The sequence below is a fragment of the Stegodyphus dumicola genome, chromosome 3 (assembly GCF_044657685.1).
Source record: "Stegodyphus dumicola isolate Sdum_Otavi_A_Nest chromosome 3, ASM4465768v1".
Taxonomy (NCBI): Eukaryota; Metazoa; Arthropoda; class Arachnida; order Araneae; family Eresidae; genus Stegodyphus; species Stegodyphus dumicola.
The window spans coordinates 7,190,617-7,213,568 of record NC_140770.1 but is presented as its reverse complement, the minus strand read 5'-3'; the positions used below and the strand labels follow the sequence as shown (position 1 = coordinate 7,213,568).

The following is a 22,952-nucleotide window of genomic DNA, read 5'->3' as shown; positions in this document are numbered from 1 at the left end:
GTTAAATTAACCCTTAAAGCTCTCGGAGGATTATATTCCACGTCATTTTATCTAAAAGACGCGCTTGGCCATTTTGCAGAGTTTATAACTGCCTGTTTATAAATGCATTGATAAAACGTGATTAATGGATTGAAAATGTGGAAATTGGCAACTTGTGTTTCAAGTTGGAGAATGGCTAAAATATTTTATCAATTTATCGCCGTTTCAAAACTGTCATTCGTTAAAATGAAGCATACGCGTTTTAAATTTATGCACGATCTGTCCGCTTGATTGGACATCCGCTTAAACACAGCGTTCAAACTGACAAACGGTTAATACAGTAATTTATGCACTGAAGAGTCTGGATATTGTCAATACAATCCAGCCCCGCTGTAATAAATCTGGATTATAACAAACCCCCGAATATAACGAACAAACTTTGGATCCATTTTAATTTCCTGGCCCTCCGTTTGTTGGAACACGCTATAAAACATTGTACTCAATACAGTTCAAACCCACTATTATGAACACACTTTATAACGAGCACCTAATATATCGAATGAGCATTTTAGTCCCAAATTTAGTAATTGCAAGTAATAATAATCATAATTAATTTTCAATATATTTTTTAAAAATTAAAATTGCAGCTAACGTCTTTCGCGGCTCGTGATCATGCCAGTCACTCTTTCTGTGGGAGCCTGTTTTTCCGGATTGGATATAGCGAATTAAACTCTTAGTTCCTTGATATTCGCTATAGCGGGGTTTGACTGCAATTTAAAAAGCATGAAACACTTCTTCCACTTAATGATTCAGTGATTCAATAGCCATGATGGGTCTTGGCGTTTTTAGAATTTAATTCCAGGCTGCTGTACAATTGTTAATTAATGACCTTTAAGTTAGAAAGGTCACTTTTCAGGTAGTTTAGGCGTTTGAGTTTCGGTCTTCCTGTCTTTAGAGTGCCTATTGGCTCGTTGGAAACATTCTTTTGGACGTTCTGTTTGGGGCAGTACGTCCTGTAAATTTTCGCATTAGCTGCCATCTATTTGAACAGATGCCATCTAATTGAATATATCCAACAATGCCACTCGAAACCTTTCTGGCAAAGGCCTTCATGAGGTACTAAATTCAATATTTAATTGTAGCCATCCCAGTATGTGGTTTTTGTTTGACGGACTGAAAAAAGAATTAGCCCGTCAACGTTTATTATTAGCTATTGTAAATATAGGGCGTACTGAAGTTGTAGAGACTTTAGGTTATAAGGTATTTCTCCCATCTTCTTGGCATGCCTTCGTTGTGTGGTGGGCTGCACGCTGGGCCGGTATTGCAGAGATCCGTGGTTCGATTCCCGGCAAAGGCGTTACTCATTTTTCATCTCTCCAGCTTCCAAGAAATCCTAATGTCTCTACAGTGGCGGCCGAACTAAAAGGGTGTTGGATGATGATTCGCCTTACCCAGGATTTGGTGATTGGATCCCCTAAAAACCCACGTTTCCTCTTAAAAGGGGGAGTATATAAGGTATTTCTCCCACCTTCTTGGCGTGCCTTCGTGCTGTGGTGGCCTGCACACGGGCCGGTATTCCAGAAGTCTGCGGTTCAATTCCCGGCGAAGGCGTTATTAATTTTTTAACTTGTCTGCTTCCAAAAAATACCCACTGTCTCTATAAGGTATTTTTTTGAAGCAGACAAGATGAAAAATTAGCAAACGCCTTCGGGAATCGAACCACGGACCTCTGGAACACCGGCCCAGCGTGCAGAACTACTACACCACGAAGGCCTGTTTTTGATTTCTCTCGGTTTCGAAAACATTACTCATAAACGTAAGCATGGATTAGCCGAATGCATCCATACCAAAAGCATTATTTTCAATTAGCTTTATCTAATAAAAGATAATACATTTAATTCTCATAAATTAAGGTTATTTATTCTCTGTCTAACTCATAGCTTTTTATCTTTTAAGATTTTAAAAATAGAAATGTAAATTTATTTTCATAATTTGAAATATAAATTTTTAATTTTTGTAATACTTTTTGTAATCTGAACTGGTGTCCAAGTTAGTCATTTTGTTTGACAGCTCAGAATGGAAAAGAAGAACAAAAGAAACAAATCTTTTAACAATCGTTTAAAAATAAAATGTATTGGGAACCCACCAGCGGCCGAGCGGTAACGTCGCTGAACACTGGTAGTTCGGTCTGAGGTTCGAATCCCGCGAATGGGCTGGCTGCATGGGCGTTTTCGTGGTTTTCCCCATGTGTAACGTGTATACGAGCTAGTTTCCCTTAAAAGTTTTCCACGAAGGCATCCCTCCCTTAATGCAGATAGCCCTCTAGTGCTTTGCCATAATCTAATAAAACAAAACAAACGAGAATTTATTGTTGGAATTCTTTTTCGAGCGTTTCTTTTTTTCTTAATAAGAAAGTATGTAATTATTATTTTTTGGAATATCGCTAGCTGCAGCTATACGTTCACGCCACGTACTTTTTTTGTGCTTCTCTTTCCTTTTTCCTTCTCACTTTACTCTTCGCGTTTCTGAATTGTATTAACTAAGACTGACGTTACTACTAAAGCTAGAAATAATAACTAAAGTGACAATTAAAAATAAAGTAGACAACTGTTGCCTTAAAGCTTGTTCATCTCAATATCTTCTCATAAGATGAATGCAGTTTGCAGAATAGAATGATCTTAAGGGGGATCATACACTTAAACCCCTTATGATCTTCGAATATGTGATTGTTGCAAGAATTGGGATATTTTATTTATTTTAAAAGCAATTACTTCCATCTTTTAACAGCTGACTACATAATATAGCTGCTTTGGTAACTAGTAACCAGAAAGTTTGTGTTGCCACAAATATTTTTGTAATTTAATCCGCTTTGTGACAAAATTTTTCGTCATGTTTCCACCTTGTGCGCATGGTATTTTTAAAATGGCTAATGGTACATTTTTGAAATTTGATGGAATTTTTTATATGAGCACTATTTTTTAACTGAACAAAAATTCTGATGAATATTTTAATATTAAAAAATTTTATGTAAGAAAATAGTACAGATTTTTTAATAAAATACATTTTATAAACTCAATTCCAGATAAAATAAAAATTTAACATGAAATACTTAGAATTTTTGGTTCACAGCAGTTTCCAAATGTTTTAAAAGCTATATATTAAATATTAAATTAAATTATGCAACAAAATGTTTTAAACTGTGCGCGCAAGGTGGAAACATGACGAAACATTTTGTCGCAAAGCAAATTAAATCATAAAAATATTTGTGGCAACACATACTTTCTGGTTACTATTTCAGAAAGCAGCTATATCATGTAGTCATCTGTAAAAAGATGAAAGTATTTGCTTTTAACATAAATGAGTTAACCCAATTCTTGCAACAGTCACATATTCAATGATCTTATGTGATTTAAAGTGTATGAGTCCCCTTAAATCAAATATAAATACAGTTTGCTTGATGCAGATCATAAAATTACGTCATGATATGATAATGAGGCTAATAATATCCTATGGATTCTATTCTTGGAGTGTTAAAATTCCCATTTTCTAAATATGTAAAAATAGTATCATAACTACATTATAAAAAATAAATTTTTTAAACTTTTACACCTTTCACAGGGAAAGCTCAGTAAATATGTTGCTTGTCAGAATCGTATAGATATTTTATAAACTCTTTAGAAATCTGCACACCTTCCAAACTTTAATTAAAGGTCATTTTTAGATTTTCGTAAGATTGACTTAGTTTCCGAATGAAGAATCTTTGCCATTTTCCCCATTTGATTAACGTTCTTTAGCTTCGAAATTTACGTTACATTTATTTTTGCTTTTTGTCTGAACAATATTCCTCACACAGGGGGTGTGCCAGTGAAGTAGAAAATTTTAAAAATCCAGTTGTTAAATTTAATAAAATAAAAAATTTTAAAAATTGTTAAATTTAATAAAATAAAAAATTTTCTGCTCACCAGCAGGTATGGAGGTTTGGATTCTAGTTTGATATTTCATGTCATTTGCTAAATATGAAACTTTGGTCTAGTATACGCCATGTTTTCTACGTAAAATCATTTTATAAGATGGCGACTTTAGTCGATTTTAGAATGATGGAAACCAAACTGAGTTCTATTAAAAGCGGTTGTGGTTGTGCATTTTCATCATCTTTTTTCATCATTATTGGGCCATATTTTTTTCCAACACTTTTAATGCAGACCTTTAACACACACGGCCAGATCATTTGTGATGCAACAGCTCACTAAATTTCCAGAAATTAATTTTAATTTTTACCGACAGGATGGAGCCACATGTCATACTGCTCGTGCGTCTATGGCTGCTTTAAGAAAACTCTTCCCGAACGAACATCTCTTGGTTTCCAAGATTACCAGAACTGTCCCCGTGCGACTTTTTGTTTGGGGGTTTTAGAACAACAGTGTGTACATTGATACCGTAAACCATACCTGAATTAAAAACGAATATCAGACAAAAAATTGCGCGGATTCAAGTCCACTTGCTTCGTCGAAACTTTTCGAACAACATTAAAAGAATGTTTGCACAAAAATGATTCTCGGTTGAGCAGCGTTGTTTTAAAAAAGTAAAATAACATACCTTACTCAACTCAGATCTTTAAAACAAATTCTGATAATAAATTATGAAAACCTTGAGTACTTTTAAAACTTAACTGCTTCACTGGCGGATTCGTATAATTCAAAATATTTATTTTGCAAAATAAATTTTTTATTAGATAAAAGTCATATCTGCCTCGTAGTTTTTTATGTTAATGTTTTTTTTCTAAAATCTAGGTAAAAGATTCGAATAAAAACGAAAGTTCAATTTACTCTCTTTAATTTGAGAAGAAACTTTTCTAGATTTCATAATGCTTTTATATACTTAAAAGCTTCTATGGTATCTTTTAATATAATATTAAATTGAGTATTCACTGCATTATCATCAGAACGCTTATAATACTTGTAACTTACTTTTTATAACTTTTAAAACGTATGGACGCTTATAACGACCAAAATATGTTATCGAATGTCCGCTTTTAAAACGATAAATTGTATCGCTTTAATACATGCAATCTATCCTCATTTTTGCTTCTAAACACATTTGCGATGTATAACGTAATTTTATAACGCTTTAAAACTTATTTTTATGACGCTTAAAACACGGGGATGCTTACAACGCTCAAAACATGTATACTTTTCGGATGATACATTACAGCTTATAACATATATAATACTTAAATCCTCACTTTTGTGGTGTCTAATTTAGTTTTATAAAGCTTGAAACGCTATAACTCTTACAATGCTTAGAGATTACTTTCATACCGCTTAAAACGCAGGGACACTTATAACGCACAGTTATACGTTACACACGTTTCACAGTGAAAAGCAATTACACGTTTGCTTTTCGCACGATAAATTTTATCGCTTATAATGATGCATATAACTTTTATAACGCATCTTCGTTTTCGCAGTGAATAGCTTATTCATATGAAGTTTGAAATTATAACCAATAATTATTATCAAGGCTGTGAAATAAAGCAAATGGTCGCGAGAAATGTGTGTTTTATGTACCTAAATTGGTACTATTCGGTTTCGAGGGCCGTAAAAAAATCGCCAAACTATGGTTCATGCCAATGCTGCCAAAAATAATTGCGGCAACCCTAATCATTGCGGCAAGAAAGGAAGTATAATAGTAAATAACTATCTAAGATTGATGTTTTAATTTAGATGAAAGGTTCATTTCATATAATACTTTTTTATTATTATAATTTATATGAAAAAGGCTAAACATGACTGAATGGAAGCATAAGAGTAAATAACTATTTCAGATCATTATTATTATAATTTACATAAAAATTGCTAAACATAACTGAATGGATGCCTGCATCGCTATTTCGCTACCGACTTATCTCTAAAGCGTAATTTCATCTCGTTGGTTGCTCAAACGTAATTTTCTATAATGAATGATGCTTTTTCTTTGAAAATATTCTCGGTAAAGTGCAAAATCGCTCACTTATTTGTTTGCCGCTTTTTACAAGGTTAAAAACAATTGAGATTTTGTTAATTTATTTTACTTTTTAAGTGAAAATAGGTCGATGTGTACATAGATAAAAGTCAAAGGTGTGCGCAATGCCATTTTTGTGCAATTCTAGGATTTTTTTTAAGTGAAAACAGGTCGATGTGCACATGGATACCGAGTATGTGCAATTCTTAAAAACGCGTCAGGCAGTGGGTGATTCTGCACTTTACCCAAAATTCTATTGCCGACTTTTAGTCATGGGCAATTCCCAAATTGTTAAATACATAGGATATCAAAAAAGGATTTAAAATCAAAAAAGGGTTTAAAAATTAGGATAGTATGTCAATGGCGTCTTAAGAAATATAGAACTATATAAACTTACGCAATGTGAAATCAACGCGTTCGCTAGATTTGGCGCGCTGTTAAATAGGCGCGTTTGCTAGATTTGGCGCTTTTGCGCATACATTTTTCGCTGCAATTTTTTTTACGGCCCTCAAAACCGAATAGTACCAAAAAATTAATTATCGTCAAACTCGTTTCCATAATGTGCGAACGACTTTCTGTAACCAAAACCTGACACAGTACGGACAATTACTACGACAACGCTCCAAAATGCAATTTGGGCCCACCAGCGGCCGAGCGGTAAAGTCGCTGAACACTGGTAGTTCGGTCCGAGGTTCGAATTCCGCGAACGGGCTGGCTGCATGGGTGTTTTCGTGGTTTTCCCCATGTGTAACGTGTATACGAGCCAGTTTCTCTTAGAAAGTCCTCCACGAAGGCATTCCTCCCCTTATGCAGATAGCCCTAGTGTGCTTTGCCATAAATTAAATACACCACACCACACCACACCACACCAAAATGCAATTTGTACGTGAAGCAAATGCACGATCTGAAAACAGGTGACGAACCGAATTTTTTCAAACCCAAATGATTTTTTTTAACAGAACAATTTTTCTATTTAAGGTTTCAATTTTATTTACAAAATAGTTATTTAAAATAAAGAAGTTAGGAAACTTTCCATTTGCCGCAGAACTTGAGAAGACATTGAGACAACCTATTATTTTCCTTTTATATAAGTAACTTTCTTGGAATGAATCATACCGACAAGAAATGCATGCATTGCATGTAAATAGCAATTAAACTTCTTAATTTCTTACCAGAACTGTCAGATACAACATCGGATGGTGTTTCAATTTTGGTAAAGTTTTTTAATCTTTCGGAACAATTATTAGAGACTAACTTTATCACGGATAGGGATTGAATCTTATTAAGAATGCGGTGCCTAAATAACGAATTCTCTTAACTGAACATCACTGTACAATGTACGTAGCGTATTCGGAAACTAAGCACCGTCTCAATCTAGCGCCGTCGCAGCGCTGTGGTAGGCGTCTCGCGCATGCGCACTAGTCTTTCTTGTTCACTGACTTTCAATTGTCGCCATTTTGGTTGCTCTATGTTGTGTTTTCAGTTTGCTGTGCACATTCAAAATGTTTAAGACAATTAGTTCTCCCGCTGACTGCGAGATTCGTGCCGTGATTAAATTTTTGAACGCTAGGAATGTTAAACCGGCCGAAATTTATTGTCAAGTGACAGAAGTTTACGGTGAATACACTCATTCTCCGAAAAAACAAAAGTTCAAAGTGACAATGTCATCACAAAAAATCATATGCACAGTCTTCTGGGATAGGAAAGGCGTTTTGCTTACTGAATTTCTTCCCAGAGGTGAAACCATTAATGCGGCACGATATTGTGAGACTTTAACAAAACTAAGGCGTGCCATTCAAAACAAACGAAGAGGAATGCTCAGTAAAGGAATTGTGTTGCTCCATGACAATGCTCGGCCCTATACTGCTGGTGTCACTCAATCGATAATTCGACAGTTTCATTGGGAGCAGTTCGATCACCCGCCGTACAGCCCGGACTTGGTGCCGTTCGGCTATCACTTGTTCCTGCACATGAAGCGCGAGCTTGGGGGCAAGCGCTTTGGATCTGACGATGACACGAAAAATGCTGTGGAGTCGTGGTTATCGAAACTGGCGGGAAGTTTCTTTGACGATGGTATACAAAAACTGGTCACCCGCTATGACAAGTATTTGATCATTGGCTGAAACTATGTTGAAAAATAGTTTGACATGTATTTTCATGTAAAAATAAAATTGGATTCGAAAAAATTGTTTTACTATTTTTTTTTCAAAACGGTACTTAGTTTCCGAATACGCCTCGTACAAACCATTATTGGTTTAAATTTAACGTGAGCTCCCTACGCTTTTATTACTCGCAATTTAAAATTGTAGATGAATTCTGTAAATATACCTGTTTAATCTACTATTCCATTTAAAATATGTGGTAAATTAGTTTTCTCATTTTAGTGCATTCATTATCATATCCATTTTAAATAAAAGATTATTGTATAAAAGCCATTTTAACCCCTTGGGTACATTTGAGGTCTGAGACACGTCATTCACTTTTTTCCCCTAGGAGCGGTTGACGTGTCTAAGACGTCAAACCAAAAATTAAACTCTTGGGTACATTTGACGTCTGAGAGACGACATTCACTTGTTTTTCCTAGGAGCGGATGACATGTCTAAAACGTTATTCAAGGTTATGCACAATTCTGTTCATTTTATTATAGCTTGTATCAGTCATAATAGAAGAGGCAATTACAGTATTTCGGTGAACATTATTTGCGATACACTGCCCCATTATGTCAAAAACAAGGAATATATTTTATGATAGTGATAGCGAAAGTGACTTTGAGAAATCTAAAGAAGAACTGTTTAGTGATCCTGAAATTGGCAATTACGATGAAATACAAAGCGAAGGTGATGAAGACGATATTGAACTAGAAAACGATGACTATTGCAGTATAATATCAAGGTTTCGAAGACGCACAAGACGTCTATCGAGCAGTGATAGTGAATCTTCTCGTTAACCAGTATCAGAGGAATGGATTTGGGAAGAAGAAGAAAATGTAGCCGATATAAAATGTTTTTCTGAAATATCTGGAATTAATCCTTTGACCCTGCGCAGACTAGGTAGTAATCCTACGCCTTTAGATGTTTTGAAAGAAGTCTTGAATGAAGATTTTTGGATCGCTACGAATAGATATGCCAGACAAGGGATAGCAAAAGAAGGTTGTGTAAAAAAAAAAAAAAAAAAAAAAAAAGGTGTTTTCCTGTATGTTCTGATGAAATGAAAGCTTATATTGCATTATGCATCTTGATGCCGCACATAAAGAAGCCAAAAATGCATATGTATTGGTCAAAACGATATGCAATAAGTACTCCAATTTTCGCCAGCATTATGGCACGCGATAGGCTTTTGATATTTTAAGCTTTACGGATAATGAAGAGGAAAATAAAGATGACAGAATAAGGAAGATTAGAAATATAGTGGATTACCTAAATACTAAATTTTGTTACATTTATACTCCTAAAGTGAAGTAGCTACTGATGAATCGCAACTAAAAATTATATCCGTTTCACATGCAAAAAGTTTCTCAAATAAATCCGTACCCAAGAGGTTAATTAAAAATGTTTTTTTAATTTTTTTAAAGTACTTTATCGTCCGTTTTGTAACCTCAATCATATAGTATTAATAAAGAAAAACCCTATGAAAGACACATATTACCAATTCGTCATTACCTACGTGAAGATGGCGAATTTCAGCATTAAGAGGGTCGGTGGACTTTAAAAATTAGTTTGTTTTTGTGTTTTCAACAAGAAATTTTATGCATATACGTATTATAGCATCAGTTTATAAAATATATGTTCAAAAGTTTAATTTATTTTAAATTAAAAATTTTTAAAACAAATAATTATTTTAATTAAAGATTTAAAATGTTCCTTTCGCGCTAGTTTTCAATATTTTTTCGTAATTTTTCCTTTAAGTTAGTTATAAAGACTTGACAAAAAGCTTTTGTGTATCCTTTATTGAATATAATGAATCAGAAATTTTTCAAAAGTATTTTTGTGAACTAAAACCTAATTTTCGGAAAAATAATCACCTTTTGTTAAACATTATCACAAGTTTAAACTTCTTAATAACCTCACATCCGAAAATGCATACGCAGATCCATTGTAACATATAACAAGATAGTTTCTTCCAAATATAATTCATTTTAAACTACAAATGAGACGCATGCAGCATTTTCAAGACATACGAACTGCGAAAAATTTTGTTTTGAGAAAACAGAGTTTAAAGTTTTTCTTCAAACTTACCACCTTTAATATATGGTGATGAGAGACAGCAAATTAACTTTAACTATGAATATGTAGACACTAGATAACATTTTCGTATCATTTAAATATTTTTAATCTCATAATATTAATATGAGAAAAATAAACACATCGCAAATTGGTGGGTGATTCGCAGTTAGAGGTAAAAACAATTTATGCCTTATATCCAATGAAACTTTTAAAATTCACTCGCATCATATGTTTTACCTTCATTTGTTACATTTACATTATCTTTTAATACTTAACAATATTTTTTACTATTTCTGGTTTTTCCTAGCAGGTAGGTAAACTTCTCTTTTTGCTTTGGTTCAAGCGATGTTGTTCGCCATTTTTTGGAACGAGTAGGGGAAAAACGAGATTATTTCTTCCTGTTCTAGGCGTATAGCATTCACACAACCAAAGTTAAATTCATTGATAGTTGTCAACACTTGACATTTCTAGCTTTTGGTTTAGAAATAAACACTTCTTTTGGGCAAATATATAAATTATTACATTGGTAAATAACTGTTGAAATACCTTTTTACATTTTTCTCCAAAATTTAAAATGCAAAGTTTACGATTTTTACACATCTTAAGTGCTTGTAACTTCTTTAAAAATTAGAATATTTGAACTCGGCTTTTTGCATACGATGTATTTACGTGTATGGAATCTGATGAGAGTAAAAAATACAAATTTAATATTTTGGTGGATTTTTAGCTATTTTAAAGTCCACCGTCCCCTTAATTGAGCCAAGATGGAAAACTCAAAAGCAGTTTTTTCGCAGGTAACGTTTCTCGTTTCCCGTCTTCTTCAGACAGCAGCACATTTTTTAAGGTGTAGAAAATGGCTTAATTAATAATTTTTTACTAATCGTGTTTTGAAACACAGCGAAATGTTTTTTTTTTCCCTCAATCTGTGAAAATTTTATGTCTGTGTTTACATGCTAAAATCATGAACGCCAAATACAATCACGATAAAAATTCGATCAGTTTTCAAACATTCAGAAATTAAGATACAGGTTTCATAAATGTTTCATTAAAAATATTTTCCCCTTTCTATTGATGATGCAAACAATGAAATTTGGTATGCTTAGTTTGTTCCTCACGCAAAGATAGATGCAAAAAACCGCTTAAACATTAAATAAGAAAGACTGTAAGTCAAATTTTGAAGAAAGCTCTTTTACCACATTTTTTTTTGTCATCGACAAAAAGTATGTGTACGAAATCTGAACTCTATAGCCTATCAAGAAGTTAAGTTAAAAATCGATGCAAAATTTCACTCGCATTGAAAATCAGGAAAGAACTAAATGTAAATCTATAATAATGTAATATTGTGTTCCGAATCATTAAAATCTTTCTTCGAATACTTGTCATAATGTAACTAAATAATTTACCATAAAAAATGTATCCTCTGGCAGGGTAAAATTGATTTGGAGTCTGCATGAGGTTCTGCCAGTTTGAAACAACTGTACTACGATAACAAAGGTGAAAATAATGGCGTGATACTTTGTTGAGATGAAAGGTGGCCCGGAATGCCTTCGATTTATCGTCAGTGACAGTGTCAAAATGTGGGTATGAGATAACAAATCGATTTTCTTACCGAAGAAAATAAAAGCATCAACTCGTATTGATGAAACATTTTGAGTCCAAGCACAGCCGTGGCATAGAAGAAAACGGGATATAGCTCGAATTTAAAAAGCGTGGAAAATAAAAAATGGGAATCTGACCCTTTCGATACACGTGAATAAACAGAAATGGATTAAAAACGCAATTTTCGGATAAACCGTTGTCTTCTTTTTGGTTGATGTATGGTGTATCAAAATATGGATTCATAAAGCAATTTTTTTTTCTTGTAATGGTATATTAAAGTATTTTAGGTATTGAGATTATTTCAGGACAAATTTATTTAGCTTATTAGATAAAATTAATTTGATTTTTTAATTGTCCTTCTTTGGGGGAGTGAAATATGTTTACCACCGCTCATTGTGTGCTATTAAAATGCAGGAAATTTTAAGCTTTTTGTTTGTTTTTGAGTTTCACAACATGGAACTTATATATTTTGTAAATACTATAGTCTGCAAAAGAAACTGTGCGTTAGGATGTTTTATATTCATAGACGACGCACTATTAGCACCTTAACTAATGCTGAGTTGTAGATCAGCGTTTCTGCTTCCTTTCCTAAAATGAAAATTTTTCATAGGTTACATCATCTGAATCTTTGTTTTCACTTGAACGGGCAAGTGATAATAATAGTTTAAATATAAAATTGAATACTAATAATTAAGAATACATAGATAAAATACATTGTTCTTAAAATACACATAAATACCAGAAGTGACCTTAAAATTCCTCACACAGGGCCCTTAAAAATACTTAAATCCAAACAAAATATCTCTGTGATAGACAAAAGGTTCCTATGACAAACAAAGGTTCATGCACAAATGGAAACGCATGGTCCTCAATACACAAAGGAATAGATATGATCCGTACACAAATGAGAAAACAGGACCCTTAAGATACCTAAATACAGGTATTGACCTTTAAATTTCTCAAATGCTTTAAAACATACATAAAAAGGCACGATTTTTAATACACAAGAGGGCCCATTATAATTGAAAGGAAAGCGCCCTTAAAAGATACCTAAATAGAGAGTGACGTTAAAATTCCTCAAAAGACCATACATAATATATGAATGAAAAGACCTTAATTAATACCTTAATGGAAAGCATAAATAAACCTTAATACATAAATAAAAAGACGGGGACTGTTGAGGGGACTCATACACCTTAAAACCCATAAGATGTTCGAATAGGTGACTGTTGCAAGAATTGGGATAACTTATTTATTTTAAAAGCAATTACTACCAACCTTTTACAGCTGAGTACATAACATAGCTGCTTTCTGAAATAGTCATCAGAAAGTTTGTGTTGCCACAAATATTTTTATAATTTAATCCGCTTTGTGACAACATTTTTCGTCATTTTCCCAACTTGCGCGCACAGTTTAAAACATTCTGTTTCATAATTTAATTCCATATTTAATATATCGCTTTTATAACATTTGGAAATTACTGTGAACCTAAAATTCTAAAAATTTCATGTTCAATTTTTATTCTATTTTGAGTTGAGTTGAGTTTATAAAATGTATTTTATTAAGAAAATTTGTAATGTTTTCTTCCATAAAAGTTTTCAATATTAAAATATTTATCAGATTGTTGGTTCAGTTCGAAAATCGTGACAACATATAAAGAATTCCATCCAATTTCAAGTATGTACCATTAGCCATTTTTAAAATATCATGCGCGCAAGGTGGAAACATGGCGAAATATTTTGTCACAAAGAGGATTAAATTACAAAAATATTTGTGGCAACACAAACTTTCTGGTTACTAGTTTCTAAAGCAGCTATATTATGTAGTCAGCTGTAAAAGGTTGGAAGTAATTGCTTTTAAAATAAATAAAATATCCCAATTCTTGCAACAGTCACATATTCGAAGATCATGAGGGATTTAAGGTGTATGAGTCCCCTTAAAAGGACGGTTTCCCTGAGTCATACAGCCGTATACTCTAAGAATGTCTCGCAACATGCGCGACGAATAGATACCATTTTTATTAACGGATCTCCATCATGCTCCGAAGTAAGAAACTCATCATTCTCCTTTGCAGCGGTAAAATCTGTAAAAAAGGTTGAGTCAAACAGCGATTTGTTACCCGAAAAAGGTTTGCTTGTATTCTGATTTTACCCATTAAACTTAAATTCTTTTAGCTTGTTCATTCATGATAGCTTTCATTCTAGCATTGACTTCAATATTCAAAAACATAAATAGTTCAATGTTAATAATTTCAATGCTCAAAGATATTCAATGTTTAATAATTTCAATGCTCAAAGCCGTGAAATATCAACATTTGAATAAAGTTTCTTTTCATGATGACTAAGTTTCTTTTCATGACTCATTTCGTTTCATAAATAAAGTTTCTTTTCATGACTTTTCATGATGACGTTAGGCCTGTTTCAAGAGACTCTTGTAGTTTCTCAATATGCAAGGCAAAGTTTCCACAGAATGTCCTCCAAACACTCACGCGTCCTTTTAGTATACTTGGACCGAATTTCAGTAAAAACGTCACCCAAAACACTGAAAATTTGGTAGTGCTTTAATCATATATTTTTTAATTTAATATAAGACATTTAATATATTTTTAAATATATTAAATGATTGCTTTTAAATAACCACTGCTGACTTTTAAATAACAGAGATAATAACTTTTAAATAATATAAAACATTTCGACGTTCTGAGGCTACTCGTTTTTGAGTTATGCGAGGTACGTACGTACGTACGTACAGACGCCACGAAAAATTCTTCTCATTTTAAAAGAGTTTTTATAATTTTTTTGGACGAAAGTCTTTCATTCTGCCGTTACGCACGGATGTCACGCAAAAACATCGTTAAATTGCATTCGATAGCGGTCAAAATGGATATTTTCGTTGAAATATGCTGCCTGATTTTTCGCGATTATAATACTTCCTTTTTACTTCGTAGAAGGAAGTAAAAAAAGTATTTTTTTGTCATTCTATATCCTTAAAAGGCCAATATATAATTGAAATTAGGAAATTAGAAATATAACAGTTAGTTCAATTTTCTTTATGTAAATATAGGTGTTATTAAAATTTTATTTATATTTTAGGTATCCAGTATAGTGGGTAGAGCGGATGTTCTCTGTTGCGTTTTGTATTTGTCTTCTTTGATCGCTTGTTCCAGGTAAGATTATTTTATTATTCAGTAAATAAATACAGCAATTTTAGAATACTGAATTGTACATCCTGTATATTTGTATTGCGTATTTGAAGCGTTCTTGGGGAGTTCTTGAATGCGTTATTGCAGATTAACTGTTTGTACACCATATACAGTGGTTTACACGAAAATTATCGTTAAAAAGACTGTTAAAAGAAGGTTTTAGTTACTGCGGCATCACAAGGCGATTTTGCATTTCCCTACTATTAGGTGGACCAATCTTCAGATAAATTATTTTGCATAATGAACCGACACGCGGTTTCCTTCTCGTTCCGCCAAGCGGTAAAGTCGCTGAACAGTGGTAGTTCGGTCCGAGGTTCGAATCCCGCGAACGGGCTGGCTGCATGGATGTTTTCGTGGTTTTCCCCATGTGTAACGTGTATACGATCCAGTTTCCCTTAGAAAGTCCTCCACGAAAGCATCCCTCCCCTTAGGCAGATAGCCCTCGAGGCTTTGCCGTAATTAAAAAACCTAACCTTCTCGTTCCTTTACTGACATAACGTTCGCCTGCCTATTTACGATTCTAAACCCAAACTTTTTCTTGTTTACTGTCATTCCGTTGCCAAGCATCGCCATCTACTTCATCAATTTTCAACAGATGGCAAATTCATAATCGTACGACACATCATCGTATGACGTCAAAAATCGCAAATTTTGAAATTATCTCGCTCAATTTTTGTGAAATGGGAGTCAAATGTTTTGTTTTAAATTTTTCGTAATAACTAAAACATTTTCCTAAAATTTGAGTACTAAATACCCGCACGCAGAACATGAAAAGTTACATTTTGTCATTTTTTATAGAAATGGCATTTTTAAATTTACAAATATTTACGTGTTGGCATTGGGCAACGCGTAAATATCTGCGTCGTTTAAAACATTGTTGTAATTAGAAGTATATTCTGATAACCAGACGTTGCTAAAATAACCGAATTCAGAAAGTACTAAATTAAATTAGGAAATACTTTTGTTTGGAATACGATTCGAATTCGACCAATCTCGAATGCGAGCTCTACCTTTGTTTAGTTGCTATTTTTTTTTTTTTTTTTTTTTAAATTCTAAACATAGGGCGTCCTCGAAACACTCCCTATGGCAGCCTCTTTTGCGAGCACATCCGCTCTCTCATTACAGCATATTCCGATATGGGCTTGAACCCACCCAAACTTAATATTAAAGGATAAGGATAGTTTGGGGTAAAGATCTTTAATATCGATAATCAGACCATTATTATTTTCTGCATTATAAAGTGCATTTAAACAAGACATGCAATCTGTAGAAATATAAAAGTTAGAATTTCTTTCAAAATTACTTTTCAATATCCATTTAAGGGCATAGAGGAGAGTGTTAGATGTTGCAATATAGATTTTTTTTAAAAAAATGGCAATAACATTGTTTGACAACATACTTTTCTTTGCGTTGTTATGCATTTTTTATATTCGCTATTCGCTTTATTATTTTTTAAATATAATGCATGGCAATAACGTTGGGTGCGCAACAGCTTTTATTTTTGTTGTCATACATATGTTTTATATTTGCTGTATAAGATCTTAAGAAAAAATCTGATGTGTACACCACATAACTTCCTTGTACGGAATATTAAATTATACGCATTTTTTCTTGCATTTCATTTAAATTGATTGGATTGAATTAAATCTACTTCACCGACAGCGCATAAACCACAGTAGAATAAATGCACTCTTTAAAATTCACTCTAGTATTTGTTTACCATAGCGATACTCTGGCGCTAGATTCACTTAACAGTATTATATTTCGTTCGTATTATAACTCATAATGCACAAAATTTATATCATTTAAAGAATAGAATTATCTAATCGTTGCACATGTTCTATTCAAGTACTATAATAAATAATAAAGCTAGAATGATGTAGTATAAAAGAAATTAAGCAAATAAAACAACAAAGAAACAGTTTTTCACAGACGATTGAGTATTTCTCATTCAATTAATTCAGTTCTCACATCGCGAGAAGGCAAAAATACATAAAAACTCAAAATATCTATATTAAAAATTACGAAGTATATCTCAAACACTTATTTCCTCGAAAAAATTCCAGACAGGATTAAGCATGATTTAATTGGCAATAATAAATGAAGGCGTTATCTTTGTTATTGCGAAGCTAAGTTTCTCTAGATTGGCAACAAATCCACTAGTCTCCTGTTTTAAATGTAAACAAGCAATGGCCGCCATTAAAAAACGGCTTAGCGGCACTTAAACAACTTTTAAATTGTTGATAATTCTAAACATATTGCATACAGATTTACTAAAGGCATAAAAACCTTAACCGGAAGATAAAAACAACATAATTCAATCATTTTTAAAGCAAAAAATGTACAATTTACAAACATAAAGAGTAAAGAAACTGAGATCACTGAGCCGAGTAACAGAATGGATATATATAAATATATTTATATACGTTTGGTGCGGCCGATTGCAACCAAAATACGTACGTACGTACGTACGTACGTACAGACGCCACGAAAAATTCTCTTCAGAATTCATTTTAAAGCAGTTTTATAATTTTTTGGGAGGGAAAGAGTCTTTTATTCTGTCCTTACGTACAGATATCACGCAAAAACTTCGTTAAATTGCATTCGATAGCGGTCAAAATGGATATCTTTGTTGAAATATGCTGCCTGAAACTTTTCGCAATTACAACACTTCCTTTTTACTTCGTACAAGAAAGGAAAAATACGTGACGATAACATTGGATGGCTTTAATTTGTGCTGGCATACATTTTTTATCTGTTTGTAACGAACGTTTTCCGCCAGAAAACCTTTTTAATAACGTTAGAACAAAAACGATCGCAGTACCTTTTAGTGCGGGTAGTACTCACCACCCAAAGCTATGATTTTCTGCCAACGTTTTGGTAGCTTTTCAAAGCCTTCGGTTAGAAGCTTTGTGGCCGCGAGTCCAAAAACAGATCAACCTCATTTTGGACGTCCTGTGCGTAATAGAAGATATCACCAGCATGATGTAGCGCCAAGTGTGAAAACAATTAGAATTCCGAAGGAGCGATGTCGGGGCTATAGGGTGGATGTGGCAAAAGATCCCATTCGAGTCCGTACGGAGTCCAACCTGTAAATGCAGACACACGTGCTCTTGCATTTTCTAATGTAAAATTACCTTTCTGCGCCGGAACGCAGTTCGACGCTTTTACTCGATAGCAGCATCAACGCGAACTACTACAACAATTCTACCAGATACAAAGCATGGACTTTGTGTTCGTCAAACTGCGCTTTGTGATGCTGCCGACATGCACATCGGGTGCAAATCAACCCCGTTTTTGGCTTGTGTTGTTGAAGGAAATCCACTTTTCGTCACACGTCACTATAAGGTATGTTGTCAGAATGTTGTCCTTGCATTAATCACCAAATTTAGCCAAATTAAAGAAAGGTGTTGCCACATCCCGAAACAAGGTATTTTCTCCTTCCACACACCAGTTTGTTACCATTCCTAACAGCGTAATATATTTCATTTTTCTTTTAAATTTAATCTGTTATTGACTAAAAGCAATAAACGCGGACTCTTTTTCAGTTAATTTTAGTTTCTACCTTGACACTTACACTTGTACTGCCTGAAATCATTACTATAATTAATATTATTCTTAATAATTTGAGATACGCATCTATCAAAATATATCAACGTCAATAATACGCGTCGCATAATTTTAAACGATATATCAACGTCGCAGAATTAAAAAAAAATAATTAAAAAAAGTCTTCCATTTCTCAAACTACGAAAACATCCCCATTTTGTAGCTGAAGGCAAGATAATAAACCACGATCTGTGCATTTAAGGGGACTCGTACACCTTAAAATTCATAAAATCTTCGAATATGTGACTGTTGCAAGAATTGGCATAACGTACTGATTTTAAAGGATATTACTTCCAACTTTTTACAGCTAGCTACATAATATAGCTGATTTCTGAAATAGTAATCAGAAATTTTGTGTTGCCAAAAATATTTTTATAATTTAATCCGCTTTGTGACAAACGTTTTCGTCAAGTTTCCACCTTGCGCGCACAGTTTAAAACATTCTGTCGCATAATTTAATTCCATATTTAATATATAGCTTTCATAACATTTAGAAACTACTGTGAACCTAAAATTCTAAGAATGTCATGTTAAATTTTTATTGTATTTGGAGTTGAGTTTATAAAATGTATTTTATTAAAAAAATCTGTAATGTTTTCTTGCATAGTTTTTTTGAATACTAAAATATTCATAAAATTTTTGGTTCAATTAGAAAATAGTGCCTATCTACAGAATTCTATGCAATTTCAAGTACGTACCATTAGCCATTTTTAAAATATCATTCGCGCAAGGTGGAAACATGACGAAATATTTTGTCGCAAAGCGGATTAAATTACAAAAATATTTGTGGCAACACAAACTATCTGGTTACTAGTTTCTAAAGCAGCTATATTATGTAGTAAGCTGTAAAAATTGGAAGTAATTGTTTTTAAAATAAATAAAATATCCCGATTCTTGCAATAGTCACATATTCGAAGATCATAAGGGGTTTAAGGTGTATGAGTCCCTTAATACAATTAAGCATTTCGCGGGCAACAATTAGTTAACCACATAATTGACAAAACTTTTAGCCAATAATACATTAATTAGTGGGCACGAACATACATGATATTTATCTAACAGGACATTTAGGCGGCATGATAATATTTAACAGACACGGACACATAGTCAACATGCCATTTAGTCGACACAGATATTTATCCAACACTTACATTTACCATCACACGGACATTTACCCAACATGACATTTGTGCGACAAGGATATTTATCTAATAGCAGACTTATCCGACAAGGTATTTAGCCGCATAGCCATTTAGCGGACATGCACGTACAGTCAGCATGGCATTTAGCCGTCACGGATATTTATCCGATAGCGCAAATAACCGACAGGTGCAATTAGCAGAAAGGGTGAACATGACATAGTGGCCAACACGGATATTTATCCGACACTTTATTTGTCCGACAGGACATTTAACCAACACATATTAGCCGACATAACATTTAGCAGACACGGACATTATCGCATTCAGCCGACACGGATATTTATCTGAAGGATATTTAATTATCTGACAGGGCACATATCCAGCAAGACATTTAGTCAACGCTTACAGTTCATTAACATGACATTTAACCGGCACGAGCATTTAATCAACATTTACCTGCCACAGATTTTCATTCAACCGGACATTCAGACGACACTCGCAGTTACCGACATGACAGTTAGCAAAGATGGAGACGTACATGCGTAGCTGACACGACATTTAGTAGATATATATATGCCATCCTGACGGACATTCAACTGCAAAAATATTTAGCCGACACAAACATTTATCCGAACAGAAAATTTAATGTGCACGGATATGAACTTGTCGGCTAAGCATCATGGATTCATTTGAAAGGACAGTCACGGATGCATAAATGCATCTATTCACATGTTTCCCTCCAATATATGGATATTTTAATCTAGGATATTTCTTAATAATCGCATGTGTATTTCATTTCACGCTTGGACATGAGTTTATTTGTCAAAAATCTGTGACCAACAAGAGACAATAAATGCAACTTCAAATTTGCGATTTAATTTTTTCGAAGTCAGATATCTAAATACAAATCTCATAATAACTAGCCAAAACGTTCGATATTTTCTAATTTTATCGAATTTTTTCTTGCAACTTTCTCTTACATTAAGGGGACTCATACACCTTAAAACCCATAAGATCTTCGAATAGGTGACTGTTGCATGAATTGGGATAACTTATTTATTTTAAAAGCAATTACTACCAACTTTTTATAGCTGACTACATAATATAGCTGCTTTCTGAAATAGTCATCAAACAATTTGTGTGCCACAAATATTTTTATAATTTAATCCGCTTTGTGACAACATTTTTCGTCATGTTTCCACCTTGTGCGCACAGTTTAAAATATTCTGTTTCATAATTTAATTCCATATTTAATATATAGCTTTAATAACATTTGGAAACTACTGTGAACCTAAAATTCTAAAAATTTCTTGTTAAATTTTTATTTTATTTGGAGTTGAGGTTATAAAATGTATTTTATTAAACAAATTTGTAATGTTTTCGTCCATAACATTTTTCAGTATTAAAATATTTATCATACCTATGGTTCAATTAGAAAATAGTGCCCATATAAAGAATTCCATCCAATTTCAAGTATGTACCATTAGTCATTTTTAAAATATCATGCGCGCAATGTGGAAACATGGCGAAATATTTTGTCACAAAGCGTATTAAATTACAAAAATATTTGTGGCAACGCAAACTTTCTGGTTACTAGTTTCCAAAGCATCTATATTATGTAGTCAGTTGTAAAAGGTTGGAACTAAGTGCTTTTAAAATAAATAAAATATCCCAATTCTTGCAACAGTCACATATTTGAAGATCATGAGGGGTTTAAGGTGTATGAGCTCCCTTAAAGGAAAAAAATCAGAGAATGTAAAAAATTTCGCATCATCAGGCGAGTAAAACACAAACGCGCTTTATTAAAAAAATATGTTTGCATTTCAGTATAATAATAAGCAAACCCATTCTAAGGATTGTTTAGCATTTGCGTAAATATAACGCAATATTTGCGTAAACATAACGTGAATAGAAGAAAATAAATTCACCCGCATTTCATTATTTTCAAAGGCGGCACGAGCAAAAGTTATCGTAACATCAAAGAGCTTTGGGCTCTGGTACAGAATTTCTGTTTGCCTCATCTGAAATCTTCAACATTCTATTTTCAGAAAAATGTCGCAAACAAAGTGAGGCGGAAATTGCATTTTTGAGATAAAATGTGTTTCCAATATGCTCATTCATTTACTTAAATAAATTGACAGAACGAAATAAAGTCTGGGGAGAAATAACAGCTAAATCAGTTTCATGTAAATACGTTACATATGCCTCGAAAGGTTATTTCGAAAATTTATTAGATATCATTTGCACAAGTTGATATTTGAAAAATGCAAATTTTCTTTGGACATTTTAAAACTATATATAACTCCTTTGCATGTCTGCGCCTGTATTTCGATTCATTTAAAAGTGTTGCAGAAACATTTACAAATGTGACTGCACAAGTACTAAGCACAAAATGTTTGTTTAGGTTTAGATCAAATTCCAAATAATTACCGTATTTCCTTGCGTTAATTGCCGTATTTTTAACTAATTTTATCGTCCGAATATCGAGAGGTGAAAATAATGCGAGTCACTTAATTTTCGAAGAACACGGCTACAGTAAAAAGTTAACAAATGAACAGGTGTCATGTTTAAAATACTAGCAACTATCACAATATTATTTCTTTAAAAGAAACTTACACTCCAATAAAAAGGGAGATAAGTATTCACAATACAATATCTAACAGATATTTAATCTATATCTCAAGATAACTCAGCCGAACGCATATCTCGCTGCAGCTGAATTATCTTATAAAGCCCCAAGGGCACCTCACATGAATGAGTCCCGACTGCGTGTATTGAGAAGGAGATAGAAAGAACGAAGAGAAAGGCGGTCGAAGATACACCGACTACCAATAAGTATTTGGACACTTGTGATAGAAAAGAAAAACTAACTTTTTCAAAATCAATAGTTGGTAGAGCCTTCACGAGAGGTAATTACAGCGTGGACCCTCCGGTGTATACTTTCCACAAGTATTTGTATGACAGCTAGGGGTATTTTCTTCCACCCGGCTTGGAGAATACATAGAAGTTCCTTCACCGATTTTGCACGCGTAGTGCACCCCTGAATTCGGCGATGCAACTCGTCCCAGAGGTTCTCGATAGGGTTCAGGTCTGGACTCCGCGCAGGCCAGTCCATTCTATGAACTCCATTGGCACCATACCAAGCCTTGGTTAACGTCGAAACATGACAACTGGCATTGTCGCCCTGAAAGTAACAGG

At 33.5% G+C, this 22,952-nt stretch overlaps 1 protein-coding gene across 1 annotated transcript in view; it reads left to right on the top strand.

The window, feature by feature from the left end:
- The window catches only part of LOC118196746 (protein O-mannosyl-transferase TMTC1-like), an 848,849-nt gene that overhangs the window by 381,887 nt on the left and 444,010 nt on the right, over positions 1-22,952 (top strand). The window contains exon 3 of the mRNA XM_085812306.1: positions 14,894-14,967. Within this exon, the coding sequence (XP_085668432.1) occupies positions 14,894-14,967 (74 nt within the window). The remainder of the gene's footprint in view (positions 1-14,893; positions 14,968-22,952) is intronic.